The following is a 16806-nucleotide window of genomic DNA, read 5'->3' as shown; positions in this document are numbered from 1 at the left end:
GCTTCCTGTGTCCCCCGCACCCAAAGAAGACCTCGGGATAGCAGCCCAGAAACAGCAGGCACGGAAACTGGAAGGAGCGGGGCATTCAAGTAGGCCCAGCAAGGATGGGCTTCCTGTGTCCCCCTGCACCCAAAGAAGACATCAGAGATAGTGGCCCAGAGACAGCAGGTGTGGGAAACTGGAAGGAGCAGGGCATTCTCTGGGCAGTTTCTGGGACAACCATTGGCCAGTGGAGGTGATTTAGGAGGTGAGGTTGCAGGATGGGCAGGCCCAGATCTGGTAGGGCCTTGGAGGCCGCCATAAGGGTTGAGGCTTAAGTGTGAGCTTGATGGGGAGCTTTGGGGACAGTAAGGTCTAGGTCCATCTGAGGAGCTCGCTGAGCCAGCTGTGTGGGGAATGGTCGATGGCAGGGGAGGGGCTGGGTGAGGATGGAGGCAAAGAAGGGTGGAGGGGCCTCTGTGGCACCCACATGTAGCAGAGTCTTGGCTTGGCCGGAACTGGCAGTGCCAATGGAGTAGCATCAGCCCGTGAATCCTTGGGCTAGCTGAAGTGAGAGCAGCTAAGCTTAACCAAGGGCAAGTGTCAAGGCTGTAACAGCAGGTAGAGCTGTGGGCTTAGTCTCTACAGCCTGTCTCAAAGGGAAGCAATCCCTGCTGATGGGGCATCTGCTGCCTCAGACACTGCACTTGCTCTGACTTCAAAACTGGCCTCTGTGTGTTCTAATAGGCATGTGCATTGGGCTGTTTTCACAGACTCAATAGTGACTCACACAAGATAAAAATAGACTTCTCACATCACAAATCTGGTGTGCTAGTCTAGAATGGATGTGGTGGCTCCTTGGTGAATGGGGCCTCAGCTGCTTCTGCACCTGTTCCCACCTTCTCTAGGGTGCCCTGCTGCCTTGGTCCTTGTGGACCGGGCTGGCTTTTCACCTCCTGCTCACTCTGTTCAACCAGAAGGCTTAAAGGGGAAGGAGAGCCACACCCTTCCTCCTGAGGGCACTGCTTGGAAGTTCTCCACACATCCCATTGAGCAGAGCGTGGTTGCCTGGCCACGTGTAGCTGCAAGGGAGGCTGGGAGCTGTGACCTTTATCCTGCTGGCTGTGTGCTCAGTTACAGGTCACAGGGAGAATGGGTTTAAGGCACAAGGAGCAGTGTCTGTGACAGTGTGTAAGCCAGGCTGGGGTAAGCCAGGCTGGGGTTTGGTGCTGACTGTAGCCTAGAAGGTGTTAGGTTCTGGGGTTAGGGCACCTGGGTCTGAGGTGAGCTTTCCCGTGATCCAGTTATAGTGCCTTGGGTGAGTTGCTTGTCTTTTCTGAGCCTTGGTTTCTCACCTGTGAATGAGTCTGTCTGCACCTATCTCAAGAGAATTATAGTGGGGAATAAATGGGATCATGTATAGGACAGAACCTCATGTAGCAGCTGGCACATAGTAGGTGCTCATCTACATTTCCTTTTTCCATTTTCCTCCAGGGTTATTTTAAATCTCTCTGTGTAGACACTGGTTCTGGGCCACACTGCATGAGATTGAATCCCCCTCTAACCCCTAGCGACTATACAACTTTGAGCAATGACCCTAACCAGTTTCAAACTTGGCTTCAGCCTCTATAAAATGGGAATAATAATAGCTTCTACCTTGTAGGATCATCACGAGTGTTGAATGAGATGAACAGGGTAATGTGCTGGGTAGGTGCTTGGCATTTAGTGAGCTCTTGTTAGATGATAATTTCTATTTTTATAATGTTTAAAAAGTTGCAAAATAAACAGCATTTCACAAATATATTAATCTAAAAGCAAAGAGCAGATTATTTATTTTATCATAATGGGATTAAATAGCGCCTCAGCAGGCAGGAATACAGTATGAATTCCTCTGACACATCTCAATTCTCTCATAAAAATGTGAGGCAATGTGGACCAAGCTTCCCTTCCTGTCATTGTGGGAACTTGGGACAACAGGCGTGATGTCCCGCTTTAACCTGTAGTGAGTTAGGAGGTCCTGCCCTGCCTCCCCTCCCCACCATTTCTGCAGTGTCAGTGTGAGCTTGATGAAAGGGTGTCAGGCCCTCTCAGATGCAGGGAGACAGTTCAGGCAAACATAAAATTAACACTGACAAGATCCATCATGAGTGCAGGGCAGCCACGCTGCACTCATGGGTTCACTGGGTACTGTAGCTAATTAGCTTTGCTTGCAAAGTTACCTGCCTTATTCCTGCCATCAACTCATTTGTGGTTATAATTTGGATTTTTTTAAAAATTGGCTGTGTGCGGTGGCTCATGCCTGTAATCCCAGCACTTTGGGAGGCCAAGGTGGGAGGATTGCTTGAGCCCAGGAATTTGAGACCAGCCTGGGAAGCATAGGAAGACCCTACCTCTACAAAAAATTTAAAAAGTAGCTAGGTGTGGTGGCGCACGCCTGTAGTCCCAGCTACTTGGGAGGCTGAGGTGGGAAGATCACTTGAGCCCAAGAGGTTGAGGCTGCTGTGTTGAGGTTGAGCTGTGATTGCACCACTGCACTCTAGCCTGGCTGACACAGTGAGACCCTGTCTCAAAAAAAAAAAAAAAAAAAAAATCAACCAATGAATGCTTTTATTTATTTATTTATTTATAGACAGGCTGTCACTCTGGTGGCTGCTCTGGGCAGTAGCGTTAGCTTGTAGAATTTGGAGCCGGGTTGCCCTCATGGCTCTTCAACTTACTTACTCTATGACCTTGGGCAAGTTACTTAGCCTTCCCAGCCTCAGTGCCCTCATCTGTGAAATGGGGATAATACTAGTACCTGCCTCAGAGGATTGTTATGAGGATCAGATGGGTTATCTAGAAATCGCCTCGGTAGTACTTGGCATAGCAAGTCCTCTTTAGTTTTAGCTGCTATTATTATTGTGACTACTACTGAAACTGTAAAGTATTCTTGAGAAAATTTCTATTAGCATAACTACTGTTTTTATAAAAATTGCAATTAGATGGTTCATGTGTTTTTTGGTTTTTAAATGCTCATGAGTCAAAACTGTAAAGCATTTTTTGTAACAGCTTTATTGAAATATATTCACACACCATTCAATTCACCCATTTGAAGTGCACAATTCAACGTGCATGTGTTTTGATGGGGAGCAAATGGTGGTTCTGGAATTCCTCCCCCAACCTCCTCCTGGCCTTCAGAGCACCTCCAACCTTGGTTCTGGGTGAGGTGAGGATGTTCCAGGTGGCAGAGCAAAGGAGGCACCTGTCTGTTTCATCTTCTGTTTGGGACACAGAGGTCCAGAAGGCCCCGGCTTGGGATGAGGCACTCCTCCAAGATTGTCACGGTGACCTCTGTTGCTTTGTTTGCCTCCCTAGAGCACCTGAAGGAGCGCTTGGCCAATGAGCTTTCGGGACTGCCCAAGGTACGCCTGATCCGCGCCAACAAGAGAGAGGGCCTGGTGCGAGCCCGGCTGCTGGGGGCGTCTGCGGCGAGGGGCGATGTCCTGACCTTCCTAGACTGTCACTGTGAGTGCCACGAGGGGTGGCTGGAGCCGCTGCTGCAGAGGTGCGTGAGCCGCCCACCACGGGAGAGACAGCATGTTACCTGGTGTAGGTAGCATGAGGAACAGACTCATCATGTCACTTGAGGGTTAACGGGTTGCCTGGGCTCAGCTGCTCCTCTGTCACTGGGCAGGAGAGCAGTCCCTGCTTCGTTAGGCTGTTGAGGCTATTAAATGATTTAGTGCGTGGCAGCTGCTTGCGAGTGCCAGCTGGAGGAGGCCCTGTGTCACTGTTTGCTTTTATTATTTCTTCTTTTTTATTTTTATTTTTTTGAGACAGTTTCACTCTTGTTGCCCAGGCTGGAGTGCAATGGCTGATCTCGGCTTACTGCAACCTCCGCCTCGGGTTCAAGTGATTCTCCTGCCTCAGCCTCCAGAGTAGCTGAGATTACAGGCATGCACCACCACACCCGGCTAATTTTGTATTTTTGGTAGAGATGGGGTTTCACCACTTTGGTCAGGCTGGTCTCAAACTCCTGACCTCAAGCGTGAGCCACCACACCCGGCCTTATTATTCCTTCTTATCTGAGCTTGTTGCAGAAAACTGAGGAAGTATCATCAACCAAGACAGTTTTAAAAATCCTCAATCAAGTAGAATGGCACTCCTAGAGAATATACATTTCGATGTATTTCTTTCAAGCAGGGCTGGCTTATCCCTCACACCCAGGAGGAACAATGCCTAGGGCCCATGAAACTGGAAGGAACCCACATAAATGTTACGTATTTCTTTTAAAATCAGAAGGGAAAAATGAATATCATAATAATGAGTATGTAATAATGAATCTAGCATGGATTGTATTTGTCTTTATTATTTTTTTTGTTGTTTTTTTTTTTTTTTTTTTTTTTTGTGGAGAACGGGGTCTCGCTATATTACCCAGGCAGGTCTCGAACTCCTGGGCTCAAGCTATCCTCCCACCTCTGCCTCCCTGAAAGCTGGGATTACAGGCGTGAGCCACCGCGCCCGGCCTGTATTTGTCTTTATACCAGTATAGTCATAAAATATGCTTTTTAATCTGTCTGCTTGTTCTAGAGGAAGAGACCCTGAAAGTTATAATGTGGCCCTGTTCTCAAGGCCATTGTCCTGGCTGTTCCACGGCATCTCACTCTCACCCTCCTACCTTCCCCCATCAAGAAACCACCATCTACTGGGGCCCAATTTTCGTTTCCTTCTGTCTCTTTCCTCCCCATGCTCTGCCTCGTCTCTCTGCCCTTTCTGTTTCTGTGTCATGGAAGTCAGGAGCTGGGCGGGCCAACCAGGAGCTCCCCAGGTGGGAGAGGAAGGAAGGGATCTTTGCTTGGCTTCCCCTCTGTGGAGCAGGCAAAGGGTTGGAGGGGCAGGGTCTCTGCAGCTGGGAAACTGCTTCCCCACAAACACCAACATTGTGGTTGGTAGGGTTGTCTGGAAGAGCTGGGGACCCACTTGCCTTTCTGGGTGTGACCCAGCTGCCCCCTGCCCTGCCACTTCCTACTGTCCTGGCTTCTTGTCAGCTGCGGGTGCTATAGCTATCTCTTTCTCCTCCTCAGCTCTGATGAACTTCCCCAGCAGCAGATTTGAGGCTCCTCTGGCCTGTGATAGAGCTGGAGACTATTTAGAGCACAGTTATGGCCGAGTGCTCCCTCTGTAACCTGGACCAGTGGGCTCCCCCTCCTCTGTTCCCCCACTGCACTCGTAGATGACCACCTCTACGCAGGTCTGAAGTCATGGGGAGAGGACATTTCTTTCTCTTCAACTGATGGATTAATGCTTTTAGAATTCCTCTTCATCCCACCCTTTGGACACGGGCCAGCCCCCTCCTTGCTGCATGCCTGTAGATGAGGGGATTTTCCACTTCGGTCGTCTATTAGAAATACCTGGGGAACTTTAAAAATATATATATTTTAATTTTTAATTTTTGTGGGTAAATAGTAGGTGTATATATTTATGGGGTACATGAGATATTTTGATACAGGCATGCAATGCATAATACTCACATCAGAGTAAATGGGATATGCATCCCCTCAAGTATTTATTTTTATGTTACTAATAATCCACTCATACTCTTTTTTTAAAATTTTTATTATTATTATTTTTTAGACAGAGTCTTACTCTGTCACCCAGGCTGGAGGGCAGTGGCATGATACTGGCTTACTGCGACCTCTGCCTCCCAAGTTCAAGCAATTCTCCTGCCTTAGTTTCCTGAGTAGCTGGGACTACAGGCACGTGCCACCATGCCCAGCTAATTTTTGTATTTTTAGTAGGGACAGAATTTCACCATGTTGGCCAGGCTGGTCTCAAACTCTTAACCTCAGTGATCCACCCGCCTCAGCCTCCCAAAGTGCTGGGATTATAGGCATGAGCCACTGCACCTGGCCCAGTCATACTCTTAGTATTTTTTTATCTCTCTCTCTCTCTCTCTCTGTCTGTCTCTCTCTCTCTCTCTCTCTATCTATCTCTCTATCCATCTATCTATGACAGAGTCTCGCTCTGTTGCCCAGGGTAGAGTACAGTAGGGTGATCTCGGCTCACTGCAGCCTCTGCCTCCCAGGTTCAAATGGTTCTCCTGACTCAGCCTCCCGAGTAGCTGGGATTACAGGCGTGCACCACCATGCCAGGCTAATTTTTACATTTTTAGTAGAGATGAGGTTTCACCATGTTGGCCAGGCTGGTCTCAAACTCCTGACCTCAAGTGATTTGCCCATCTCAGCCTCCCAAAGTGCTGGGATTACAGGCATGAACCACCATGCCCACCCAGTTATTTTTAACTGTACAATTAAATTATTTTTTTTTACTATAGTTACTTTGTTGTGCTAGCAACTAGTACGTCTTATTCTTTCTATTTTTTTGTACCCATTAACCATCCCTACTCCCCCAGCCGACTACCCTTCCCAACCTCTGGTAACCATCCTTCTGCTCTCTGTCTACATGAGTTCAATTGTTTTACATTTTAGCTCCCACAAATAAGTGAAAACATGCAAAGTTTGTCTTTCTGTGCCTGGCTTATTTCACCTAACATAATGACCTCCAGTTCCATCCATGTTGTTGCAAATGACAGCACCTCATTCTTTTTTACGGATGAATAGTACTCTATTGTGAGTATATGCACCACATATCCTTTATCCATTCATCTGTTGATGGACACTGAGGTTGCTTCCCAATCTTGGTTATTGTGAATAGTGCTGCAATGAACATGAGAGTGCAGATATCTTTTCGATACACTGATTTCCTTTCTTTGGGATATACGTACTTAGGAGTAGAATTGCAGGATCATATGGTAGCTCTATTTTTAGTTTTTTGAGGGACCTCCAAACTGTTGTCCATAGAGGTTGTACTAATTTACATTCCCACCAACGGTGTATACCGGTTCAACCTGGGGAGCTTTTTAAACACACCAATGTCTGGTCCCATTTGGATCTGACTCTTGGGGCTGGGGCCTCAGCTTCTGCATGTTTCAAAAGCTCCCCAGGGGACTTTGGTGTGCACCAGCATTGGGACATATCAGACTATGGACTGTCCCTAAGGTGGCCCCAGACAGGAGTGGTAACCCTTTCCATCCAGGGGCTTTTGGAAATGTGGGAGGGCATTCTTGGTTGTCATGTCAACCAGGTAGGGTTCCTGGCATTTTGTGTATCAGGGAGGCCAAGTATCCTGCAGATTAGCCCTGTGCAGTGGAGAATGGTTCTGGCCCAGATGCCAATAGCATCCCTGTGGGTCTTGCACATTCTCCAGCCAGGACTGGGAGTCCTATGCTCCAATGCTGGTGCAGCATTCCCCAGTTTTCCCCTTCTTGTAAAAATTAGGCTGTCTGTGGTTCCAGCCAGCTTGATCACAAGCCATCAGTTCCTGGGGGAGCTGGCCTTTGCCAGGGGCCAGCTGGAACTTGCCCAGCAGGTCTGATATTGGCCCTTTCAACCTTTTAAATAATGCCCTCAATGTCTAAATAAGCAGATGTTGGTGGATACCTAGTATGCAAGTTCCTCAATTTGGGGAACTCACAGATCTGAGACTCTGTCTCATGCAACCTGTCCTGAAGAGTGCAGTTTCCCCGATAGTTGTCATTCTTACCCCACAGTGGTATTTCTAATGTCCCCTCTGACTTTCTGGTGTCATTCTAAGGACAGTGAAAGCTCGAGTCTGGTTGATCTCTGTTTCATTGTCCTGTGTGGCGTGACTCACACCATTCTAAGGACACTGAAAGCTTGACTCTGGTTGATCTCTGTTTCATTGTCCTGTGTGGTGTGACTCTTAGGTCTCAAATTCCAGACAACATTCCTCAAAATGTACTCAAGGAAATCTCGTGTTCACACGTGGTCTAGTCTCAGTCCATCTTTCCTGGTGTGGTGTCAAATGCAAAGAAACACGGCCTGGAAGCATGCTGAGGGATGGCCAGATTTGTAATAACGTTGTGGAGAGAACAGTTGAAACCAACACACAGGCTGATACCTGCAAAAGGAAATTATAGCATTTTTCACTATGTGTAATATTTCACAATAACAAAAATTTAAAAAAAATAACAATAGTTTCAGGTTCTCTGCCAGCCATCTTAGAAACATTTTCCCAGGAAATCCTCACATTAACCCTCTGAATGGATATTATAATTCCAGTGTTACCACTGAGGCCATAGGCTCTGTGTTAGGTGACCATAGGCCATAGTTAGGTGACTTGGCTAATGTCACACAGCAAATAAATAGCAGGATTAGAATTTATATTCTAATTCCAAAGCTGACCCTTTGGTCTGGGTGCACCTTTGTTCTTAGGAGTTAAGTATTTCTTGATGTTAAGATGTTTCATTGTGATTAAACCTCTTGCACTCCTGAGAAATTGAAATCATAGAGTGTTTGGTCAGAAAGTCCGTGGATAGAATCAGAGCATATTAAAGTCATGGCACTTTTTGTTTTAAAGCCCTCCCTGGCCCCCAGATCCCCCCCATGGTGGTCACCTGCCAGGGCTCTGACACGGCTACAGACACCTGGAATAAGAGAAGCAGGCCTTTCTCAGGTGTTCCTCCCTCTTTTTGGAAGGAAGACAAGAATTCACCCTTGAATTTCCCAATTGTCTTCCTGCTGCCCGTCTGCATAGGAGAAACAGATGGATGTCTTGGGTGCTTTCAGGATCCATGAAGAGGAGTCGGCAGTTGTGTGCCCAGTGATTGATGTGATCGACTGGAACACCTTCGAATACCTGGGGAACTCCGGGGAGCCCCAGATCGGCGGTTTCGACTGGAGGCTGGTGTTCACGTGGCACACGGTTCCCGAGCGGGAGAGGATACGGATGCGATCCCCCGTCGATGTCATCAGGTCAGGAGCTGACCTCTGGGTGACTTGTTTTTTAAGCATGCCTCGTTGCATCTGGCTGACCTGTCAGCAGAGGCCCTCGGGTGGAATGATTAGCTGTCAGCTTAACTACCTCTCCTCTTCCCACTTTTTTGCCTAGAATATTTGTTTATTTTTATTAAACATGTCTGCTACACAAGTCAATTTTATGTCAGTATATTTTATTTATTTAATTTTTAAATTGTAGTAAAATATGCTTCATAGAGAATTTACCATTTTAACCATTTTGAAGTATGTAATTTTAGGCTGAGCATGGTGGCTCATGCCTATAATCCCAGTACTTTGGGAAGCCAAGGTGGGAGGATTGCTTGAGTCCAGGAGTTTGAGACCAGCCTGGGCAACATAGCAAGAACCTATCTCTACAAAAAAATAAAGATTAGCCGAGCATGGTGGTGTGTATCTGTAGGCCTAGCTAGCTGGAAGGCTGAGATAGGAGGATGGCTTGAGTCGAGGAGTTCAAGGCTTTGGTGAGCTACGATCACGCAATTGCACTCCAGCCAGGGTGATAGAGCGAGACCCTGTCTCTATAAAAAATAAATTAATTAAATAAAGCATGCAATTTTAGTGGTGTCGAGCACATTCACAGTATTGTGCAAACATAATCTTTACCTGTTTCCAGGGCTTTTTCATCATCCACACAGAAAATATCCCCAACTAAGCAATAACTTCCCTTTCTCCCCTTCGCAGCCCCTGGGAACCTCTGTTCTTTCAGGCGACCCATGTAAGAGGAATCATACGATATTTGTCCTTTTGTAATTGGCTTCTTTCACTTAACATCATGTTTTCAAGCTTCCTTCCTTGCGATGGCTGAGTGATATTCCTTTGTACATATATGCCACATTTTGTTTATTCTTTTGTTGGTGGACACTTAGGTTGTCTTTTGGTTATTGTTAAATAATGCTGCCGTGAACATCGGTGTACTTCTATCTGCTTGAGTCTCTGTTTTCTGTTCTTTCGGGTATATGCCTAGGAGGGGGATTGCTGGTCATATGTTCATTCTTGAGGAAACATTGTTAGGCCCCTTTGACCTGGGGTGTGGGTGGATCCATGGCAGGTGGAAGAGCCCGCTCTGGCCAGTGGGTGAGTCAAGGTCTGAGTAGAGTGGGCCCAAGGGAGGCTCAGCAGCTCTCATTCTGGAGGTGTTGAAGTGATAGCCTTGCTTCTTCCTCCCCTTCCAAGTTCAGAAGCAAGTGGGAGACAGATGTGGGAGTTGGGCAGAAGGAGGTCAGGACTTCAGCCTCACCACTGGTGTGTTGAACCGGAAGGAGGCTCTTAGTTCTGCATCCACATTTGGCAGTTGGGCTTCTGAATCCTTTCACCAGAGTCCTGACCTTAAGATGACCTGCTGCTGGCTGGAGTGGAGCAAGCGAGGAGAGTGTCCAGAGATAAGGCTGGAGAGATGGGTGGGGCCAAGGGAAGGGGTTTGGACCTGACTCTGAGCAGATAGAAGCCACTGAAGGGATCCGAGCAGGAAGTGACCTGACCATGTGCTGCATGCCATGTGGTGAGGGCCCTGGAGGGACCATTTTGGGCAGGGATACCATTAGGAGGCTCTGCAGTCCTCCAGGTCGGAAACAATGGTTCAGGAGATGGTGGGCACTGTGGATTCCAGAGATGTTAAGATGGAAGAATTGGGAGAAATTGAGTAGGAATTGGGGAAGGAAGGAATTGAGAATGGCACCCAGGCTTCTGTAGGAGCCCTTAGTGAGAACATCCTGCTCAATCCCTCACTGAACAGGTTTGGAAACTGAGACACAGAGTAGGAGGCTCTAATCCAGGCTACTTAGGCAGCCTGTCATGAATTCATGGGGAGCCATGAATTCTGATTGCCCCCCTTACCCCACATGCTCAGAGCACCTATCCTCCCCATCCCATAATATCCCTGTGCCTCAGTTATCTCATCTGTGTAATAGGTACCAGCATATCCACCCTGCCTATTTCCTAGATTTTTAGGATAAACACACATGAAGGTGCTTTGTATTCTAGAACCTTCCCTCCCACTGGGGATGTTGCTGTTGTCTTCTCAGTTGACGCCACGCTTGGAGTCCAGGGCAGGCCCCGATGCTGGAGGATGTTAACATTTTCAGTGGTTGTGCTCTCAATGTTTTCTTTCCCTATTTCTTTTTTTTTGAGTTGGAGTCTTGCTCTGTCGCCCAGGCTGGAGTGCAGTGGCACGATCTTGCCTCACTGCAGCCTCTTCCTCCTGGATTCAAGTGATTCTCCTGCCTTAGCCTCCTGAGTAGCTGGGAGCACAGGTGCCCACCACCACACCTGGCTAATTTTTGTATTTTTTTAGTAGAGACAGGGTTTCGCCATATTGGCCAGGCTGGCCTCGAACTCCTGACCTCAGGAGATCCGCCCGCCTCAGCCTCCCAAAGTGCTGGGATTACAGGTATGAGCCACCACACCTGGCCTTTTCCCTATTTCTGCATTCATCCTTTTGCCTGTGCAACTCCAGGGCGTGCTGACCTTAGTGTTCTGCCGTGTAGGCTGGAAGCCGTGGGCCGTTTCTGAAGTCAGTGCTGGCTTCCAGATAAACCTGGTGGCGGGTGGCAGGTGGGGGGAAACAAGGCTGGCTAGCTGGGTCCTGGTGGGGGAAACCACTCGAGCAGGAGAGGACCTGGCCCTCCCGGTGCTTTCAGATGCCAGAGTCGCCTTTAGGGTCTTCTGCGTACTGGCCTCTCAGTGGTATCTGTGAGTTCTTGCCTTGTGAGATCACACCTCCTCAGATGACCATGGCCTGGAGCCTCCCTTCCTCTTGGAATGTGGTCTCTTGCTTCTCTCTTCTCCTTGTACTCTGTGCTTCTAAATGTCCCTGGATTTCTCCCACCCTTAAGCCTTTGCTCATGCTGGAGAACCATTCCATTTCCCTTCTTCTTGGCTAACTGTCCTTTGTCCTGCAGACCTCGCCTCCTCCAGGGAACCTAGTCCTACCCTTTTGCGCCTGCCCTCCTCAGTGTTCCCCCAGGGCCCCGGCTGACTTTAGTTAACATATTTAGCACACACAGAGTACTGTGTGCTAATACTGTTGAGCAGTACTCAGCAGTGCCTGCTGAGAAGCCTGGGAGCCCCCTCAAGGCAGGGACTGTAGGGTACATCAGTGCTTCCAGGCCCAGCCTAGTGTGGGGCACGGAGGTGAAGGCAGGGTATGCTTAGAGATGATGGATGAACAGATGAAAGGGCTCGTGGTGGGAAGGTAGTTGGGTAACTGTGATGGTTTCCTGCTGCCTACAGTGAAATATGGATGTAACACTTTTTTAGGTCTCCAACAATGGCCGGTGGGCTGTTTGCTGTGAGTAAGAAATATTTTGAATATCTGGGGTCTTATGATACAGGAATGGAAGTTTGGGGAGGAGAAAACCTCGAATTCTCCTTTAGGGTAAGTATTCCAGTCTTCTCTTTGGACATGTTCTTAACTGATTCTCTCTTTGGGAACGATGGGATTTGCTGTGAGAGCCTGGTGGACCCTGAAAGATGATGACATGCATATCCTATAAACATGCTTGCCTTCTTGTTTCAGCTCTTTAAAAAGTGTACTTTTACTAGATTTGGGGCCAGAAAGGGCCTTGCAAGTCACATAGTTCTCTCTCACTCTATGGAGAGGAGGAAGTGAAACCAGGAGAGAGGTGACTTGCTCAGGGTTAGGTTCCTCCTGATCCTGTCTTCTGGAGCCTTTATTTGATTAATTCCTTATGAAGTGGACTCTTTATTTAGCACAGTGGCTTTCAAACCTTGACAGATGTGAAAATTTCTTTTTTTTTTTTTTGAGACAGTCTCGCTCTGTCGCCCAGGCTGGAACGCAGTGGCACGATCTCAGTTCACTGCCATCTCGGCCTGTTGTGTTGAAGTGATTCTCCTGCCTCAGCCTCCTGAGTAGCTGGGTTTACAGGCATGCGCCATCACGCTTGGCTAATTTTTGTATTTTTAGTAGAGACGGGGTTTCACCCTGTCAGCCAGGATGATCTTGAACTCCTGACCTCAGGTGATCCACCCGCCTCGGCCTCCCAAAGTGCTGGGATTGTAGGCGTGAGCCACTGCACCCAGCCAACACATACAAGAATTGCTGGGTAAACTTGTTAGAAAGACAGATTGACAAGCACAATCTAGAAAGCCAGATTTGATAGCTTTAGGGTGGGACCAAGATTCTGCTTTTTGTAACAAGCCTATCTACCGATGCTACTCTACATGGCCCATGGAAACCATATTGGACAACTCCTAGCATTTCAGTAGATTTTCCAGTTAATGAAGTCTTACATTTTAAATATCAAGACTTTGTGTGAATGTTGGTGCTTTTCAGTGGAAAATTAAGATTTTTAATAATATTTTATATGGTGTTCTGCCCTCATAACAACTGTGAATAAACAAGAATTTGGCCTTCTACTGAGGACTCACACCCTCCATAATAAGTACCAGATGCTAGGCTTGGTTGTCCCATCTTTGGGAAAATGAGATGTTCATGGCCATCGGTCCCAGTGTGAGATGGGCTCAGATGCCTCCGCCTGTTCAGTCTTTGGGTGTGCTTTTAATGGTCTCTCTGCCTCTTCCCTAGGTGTCAGGCTGCTCTACCTGTTTCTAGAAGCTCTTCCTTTCCCCCTTCCAAACCTCTCTTCTTCCTTGCTGCTTTCCTATCTTCTGTGGCTAGGAGATCAGGTAATCAAGCCTGTGTTTTCTGTAATGAGTAAGTGGGTTGCCAGTGAGGTCTCTGTGGATGCTCCTGTGAGTCAAGTGCATGAGCTTTAGTGCATGGACTTTGGGGTCTTGGTTTCCACAGCTTGTTTGTTTTGGGGGCTGCTTTCTTGCTCTTTACCCACATCCTGTGTCATGAGTGTGCTGGGTAGGTGGCCTCCTGCCCGATGGAGGCTGAGCATCTTGGCAGCGCCCATCATGCCTTGTGTGTGCCTGGCGTCCTCGCTGCAGATACTATGGACCTGCAGGTCATCCCCTGCTCACCACCTGACCTCTCCTTTTCTCTGTGTGCAGATCTGGCAGTGTGGTGGGGTTCTGGAAACACACCCGTGTTCCCATGTTGGCCATGTTTTCCCCAAGCAAGCTCCCTACTCCCGCAACAAGGCTCTGGCCAACAGTGTGCGTGCAGCTGAAGTGTGGATGGATGAATTTAAAGAGCTCTACTACCATCGCAACCCCCATGCCCGCTTGGTGAGTTCCTCAGCCCACCTGCACTCCATCTGGCTTCATCTGAACAACAGCAGCTAATTGTGGCTTCCCCAACATAGTCAATCTGGTTCCAGAAATAGAGCATAATTTGAGTGCTCAGATACGAGTATGGGGAGAATTTATTCCTCCATTTATAATAATTATATGCAGTCAAATCTTGTTATTTACAGCTGTTATATTCCATAAAGCCACCACAAATACTGAATTCGTGAAAATAGAGCCATTGCTCTTAGGGGAAATACAGGGTTAGGTTCCTGCCAGACTTGGGGCACAGTTTTGTCAGCAGATCAATACAGAACCTTGTTTTCTGTGTGTTTCTGTTCAAAGACACCTATTTAACATATATCGTTGCGTCATTAACATTGCACTCATGGCTAACAGCACGATAACTCATGCCAGAATGAAGCTTACCTAGCACATGTTATTTTCTCTTCATCACAACCTTCTTGCATTTAGGAACACTAGATGGCACTTCAGCACTATGATTGGGGGACACTCTAGAATAGCTGGTGCAGTCACCAATACAAAGCAGAAAAAAATGTGGTGCCCAACAGATGGTGAAAAGGACAGTGGTTTACAGGATGAGAGCTGAAACAGGAAGGCGGTGTGTGCCCTTGTTCTGTATCACCTGAGAATGGGAATGTTGGGCAACTCAAATTTTTTGTCCATGAATGTGTGTGAAAATTAGAAAACACCACAAGTATTGATTTGGAGGTTACAAGTCAATTTTATTACAGCATGTAGGGAAATTCACAGTTACAGAACCAGTAAATAATGAGGCTGGACTGTACCAACATAGACAGTTGGGGATACCTGGTGTCACAGGCCAGGCATTGTCCATGTGTTGTGGTTTTCCTCTTTGTAGCCAGTAGGGGTGAGTCCACGAACACTGGGTACAAGTTAAGGCACAGTTCTTTACCTTAAAGCTATTGCTCAGGGACACACCCACCTTATTAGTTAGGGGTCTGTTACCTCCCTCTAGAGACTTCTTCTTAGCACCCTGGAAGCTTCCCTTTCTAAAACAGGGAGTCTGTTCTGCTTCCATTTCCAGATGGAAGGACTACTGGAGAGTGGCCCAGGCGCCCGCTGCTACTATTTCTCACCATATGTCATGGTCATGGAAACGCCCCCATCGCCAGCATAACAGATGCCCATCTTCCTCCTCACTCAGAGGCCTTGCTGGGCCCATCTCTCTGAACGACAGTGAAGGTGTGCCTGTAGTTGCTGAAGTCTCAGCTCTGTTGGCTTGCTCCTCTGGGTCCCAAGCTCTGTTGGCTTGCTCCTCTGGGTCCCATTGCAGTGACACTGGCCCAACCACCCACTGCACTGAGCCTGTCGGAGGCTGAGGCTCAGCCCAGACTGTGTCCTTCCTCAGAGCAATTTATCTCAGGGACTTGTTGCCTGGTCCAGATCCTTGCTGTGCCTCCACCTCAGGGACCACTGTGGATGAGGGATCTGCCTCTTATTTCCCAGATCTTGGGCTTCACATGCAACACAGTCCACTGCGTCTGCCCTAGCCAGCTCTGCATGACCCATGGCAGGGTGCCTGCTTGCCCTGCATTTGCGTAGCTAGTAGGGCTTTTTGGCAACACAAGAAGGTCTTGCTCTAAGGCTTCTCATCAGGCCACTTCATGGAAGTCTCTTTTGAGTCCTTCCAGCAACCTTGCAGGGTAGCAATAAAATTCTCATTTTATAGATGAGAAAACTGAAGCTCAGAGAGAAGCTGTTGGAAGGAACTTGTCCAGGCCCCATAACTGGTAGGAGGTAGAACTGGGCTTGGGGCCTGTACTCTGCAGCACACCTCTTGCTCTGCTCTGCAGAGCCCATGGGTTCTCAGACTCCCACTCAGCCCCTCTCTGGCTCTGGGCTCCATGGTCATTGCTTCTGCCTCCTCCGTCTTGCCCAGCACCATACAGTAGAAACACCCACTGTTTCCTCATGCACAGTCTGGAACCCATAGTTCCCTTTTCCTGAGGGTCCCCAGAGACTATTTTAGGGAGGCACTGAATGCACCCTTAGGCTGCATGCCCAAGGGCTGGGTGCTAAATGGATACTTGGCTGAAGCTGGGGGCACAGTGACTCATCAGTGACAGACCTCTGGAAAATAGCAGAAATCTGAAATCTTATTCAAACATTTACTTATTATTACCATTTTGCTCAATATTTAACTTGTCAGCTTTTAATTGTTTAACATGACAGTGCAGGTACGGTAACATTTTTGCACTCAGCATTTTTCTTGTGGCTGCACGTTTGCCATACTAAATAGAGGCTTGCTATATTTAAATATGCAAAAGCTCTCAGTCATTAGTTTTGTCCATAAAACCAAACTTGCACAAGTATTTCTTATTGCTTATTTCATATTAATAACATGATTACATCTAGAATATTTACCTGTGTTTGAAAGTGGATATTCAGATATTAGTAGTAAACCGGAAAGTCACGGCATATGTCTCGGTGAAACTGACATTTCCCTGGTTGGGTTTCAGGATGACCTCTGATCACAAGCATGGGTCACAGGTCCAGGATCCATAGATGCCAGTGCAGCCCCAAGGCTTGGCTCCTTCACTCCATCAGCAGGTGGGCTCGTGCATCTGGTCACACCCCCCTCCCAACAGAGCACCTAGGAATGGAATTGTCTCTGTGACAGCCTCTCATACTAGAAACTGGAATTAGGTGCAAGGCTGTTTTCTATCCTCTGTGCTCCTCACAGGGCCTGGCATGCAACGAATGCTCTGTCAAAGGTGGCTGGTGGTTACTAAGTGAGCATCAGTGAACACAGGGGCTTTGAAAGGAAGCACTAGGA

At 47.8% G+C, this 16806-nt stretch overlaps 1 protein-coding gene across 2 annotated transcripts in view; it reads left to right on the top strand.

Moving 5' to 3' along the window:
* The window catches only part of GALNT12 (polypeptide N-acetylgalactosaminyltransferase 12), a 51802-nt gene that overhangs the window by 24187 nt on the left and 10809 nt on the right, over positions 1–16806 (top strand). For both annotated transcript variants that reach the window (XM_050762127.1, XM_050762126.1), the window contains 4 exons: positions 3334–3523; positions 8607–8792; positions 12090–12207; positions 13809–13985. In XM_050762127.1, coding sequence (XP_050618084.1) covers positions 3334–3523; positions 8607–8792; positions 12090–12207; positions 13809–13985 — 671 coding nt within the window. The remainder of the gene's footprint in view (positions 1–3333; positions 3524–8606; positions 8793–12089; positions 12208–13808; positions 13986–16806) is intronic.

This window comes from Macaca thibetana, chromosome 15 (genome assembly GCF_024542745.1).
Source record: "Macaca thibetana thibetana isolate TM-01 chromosome 15, ASM2454274v1, whole genome shotgun sequence".
Taxonomy (NCBI): domain Eukaryota; kingdom Metazoa; phylum Chordata; class Mammalia; order Primates; family Cercopithecidae; genus Macaca; species Macaca thibetana.
This window is presented reverse-complemented; position numbering and strand designations above follow the sequence as displayed.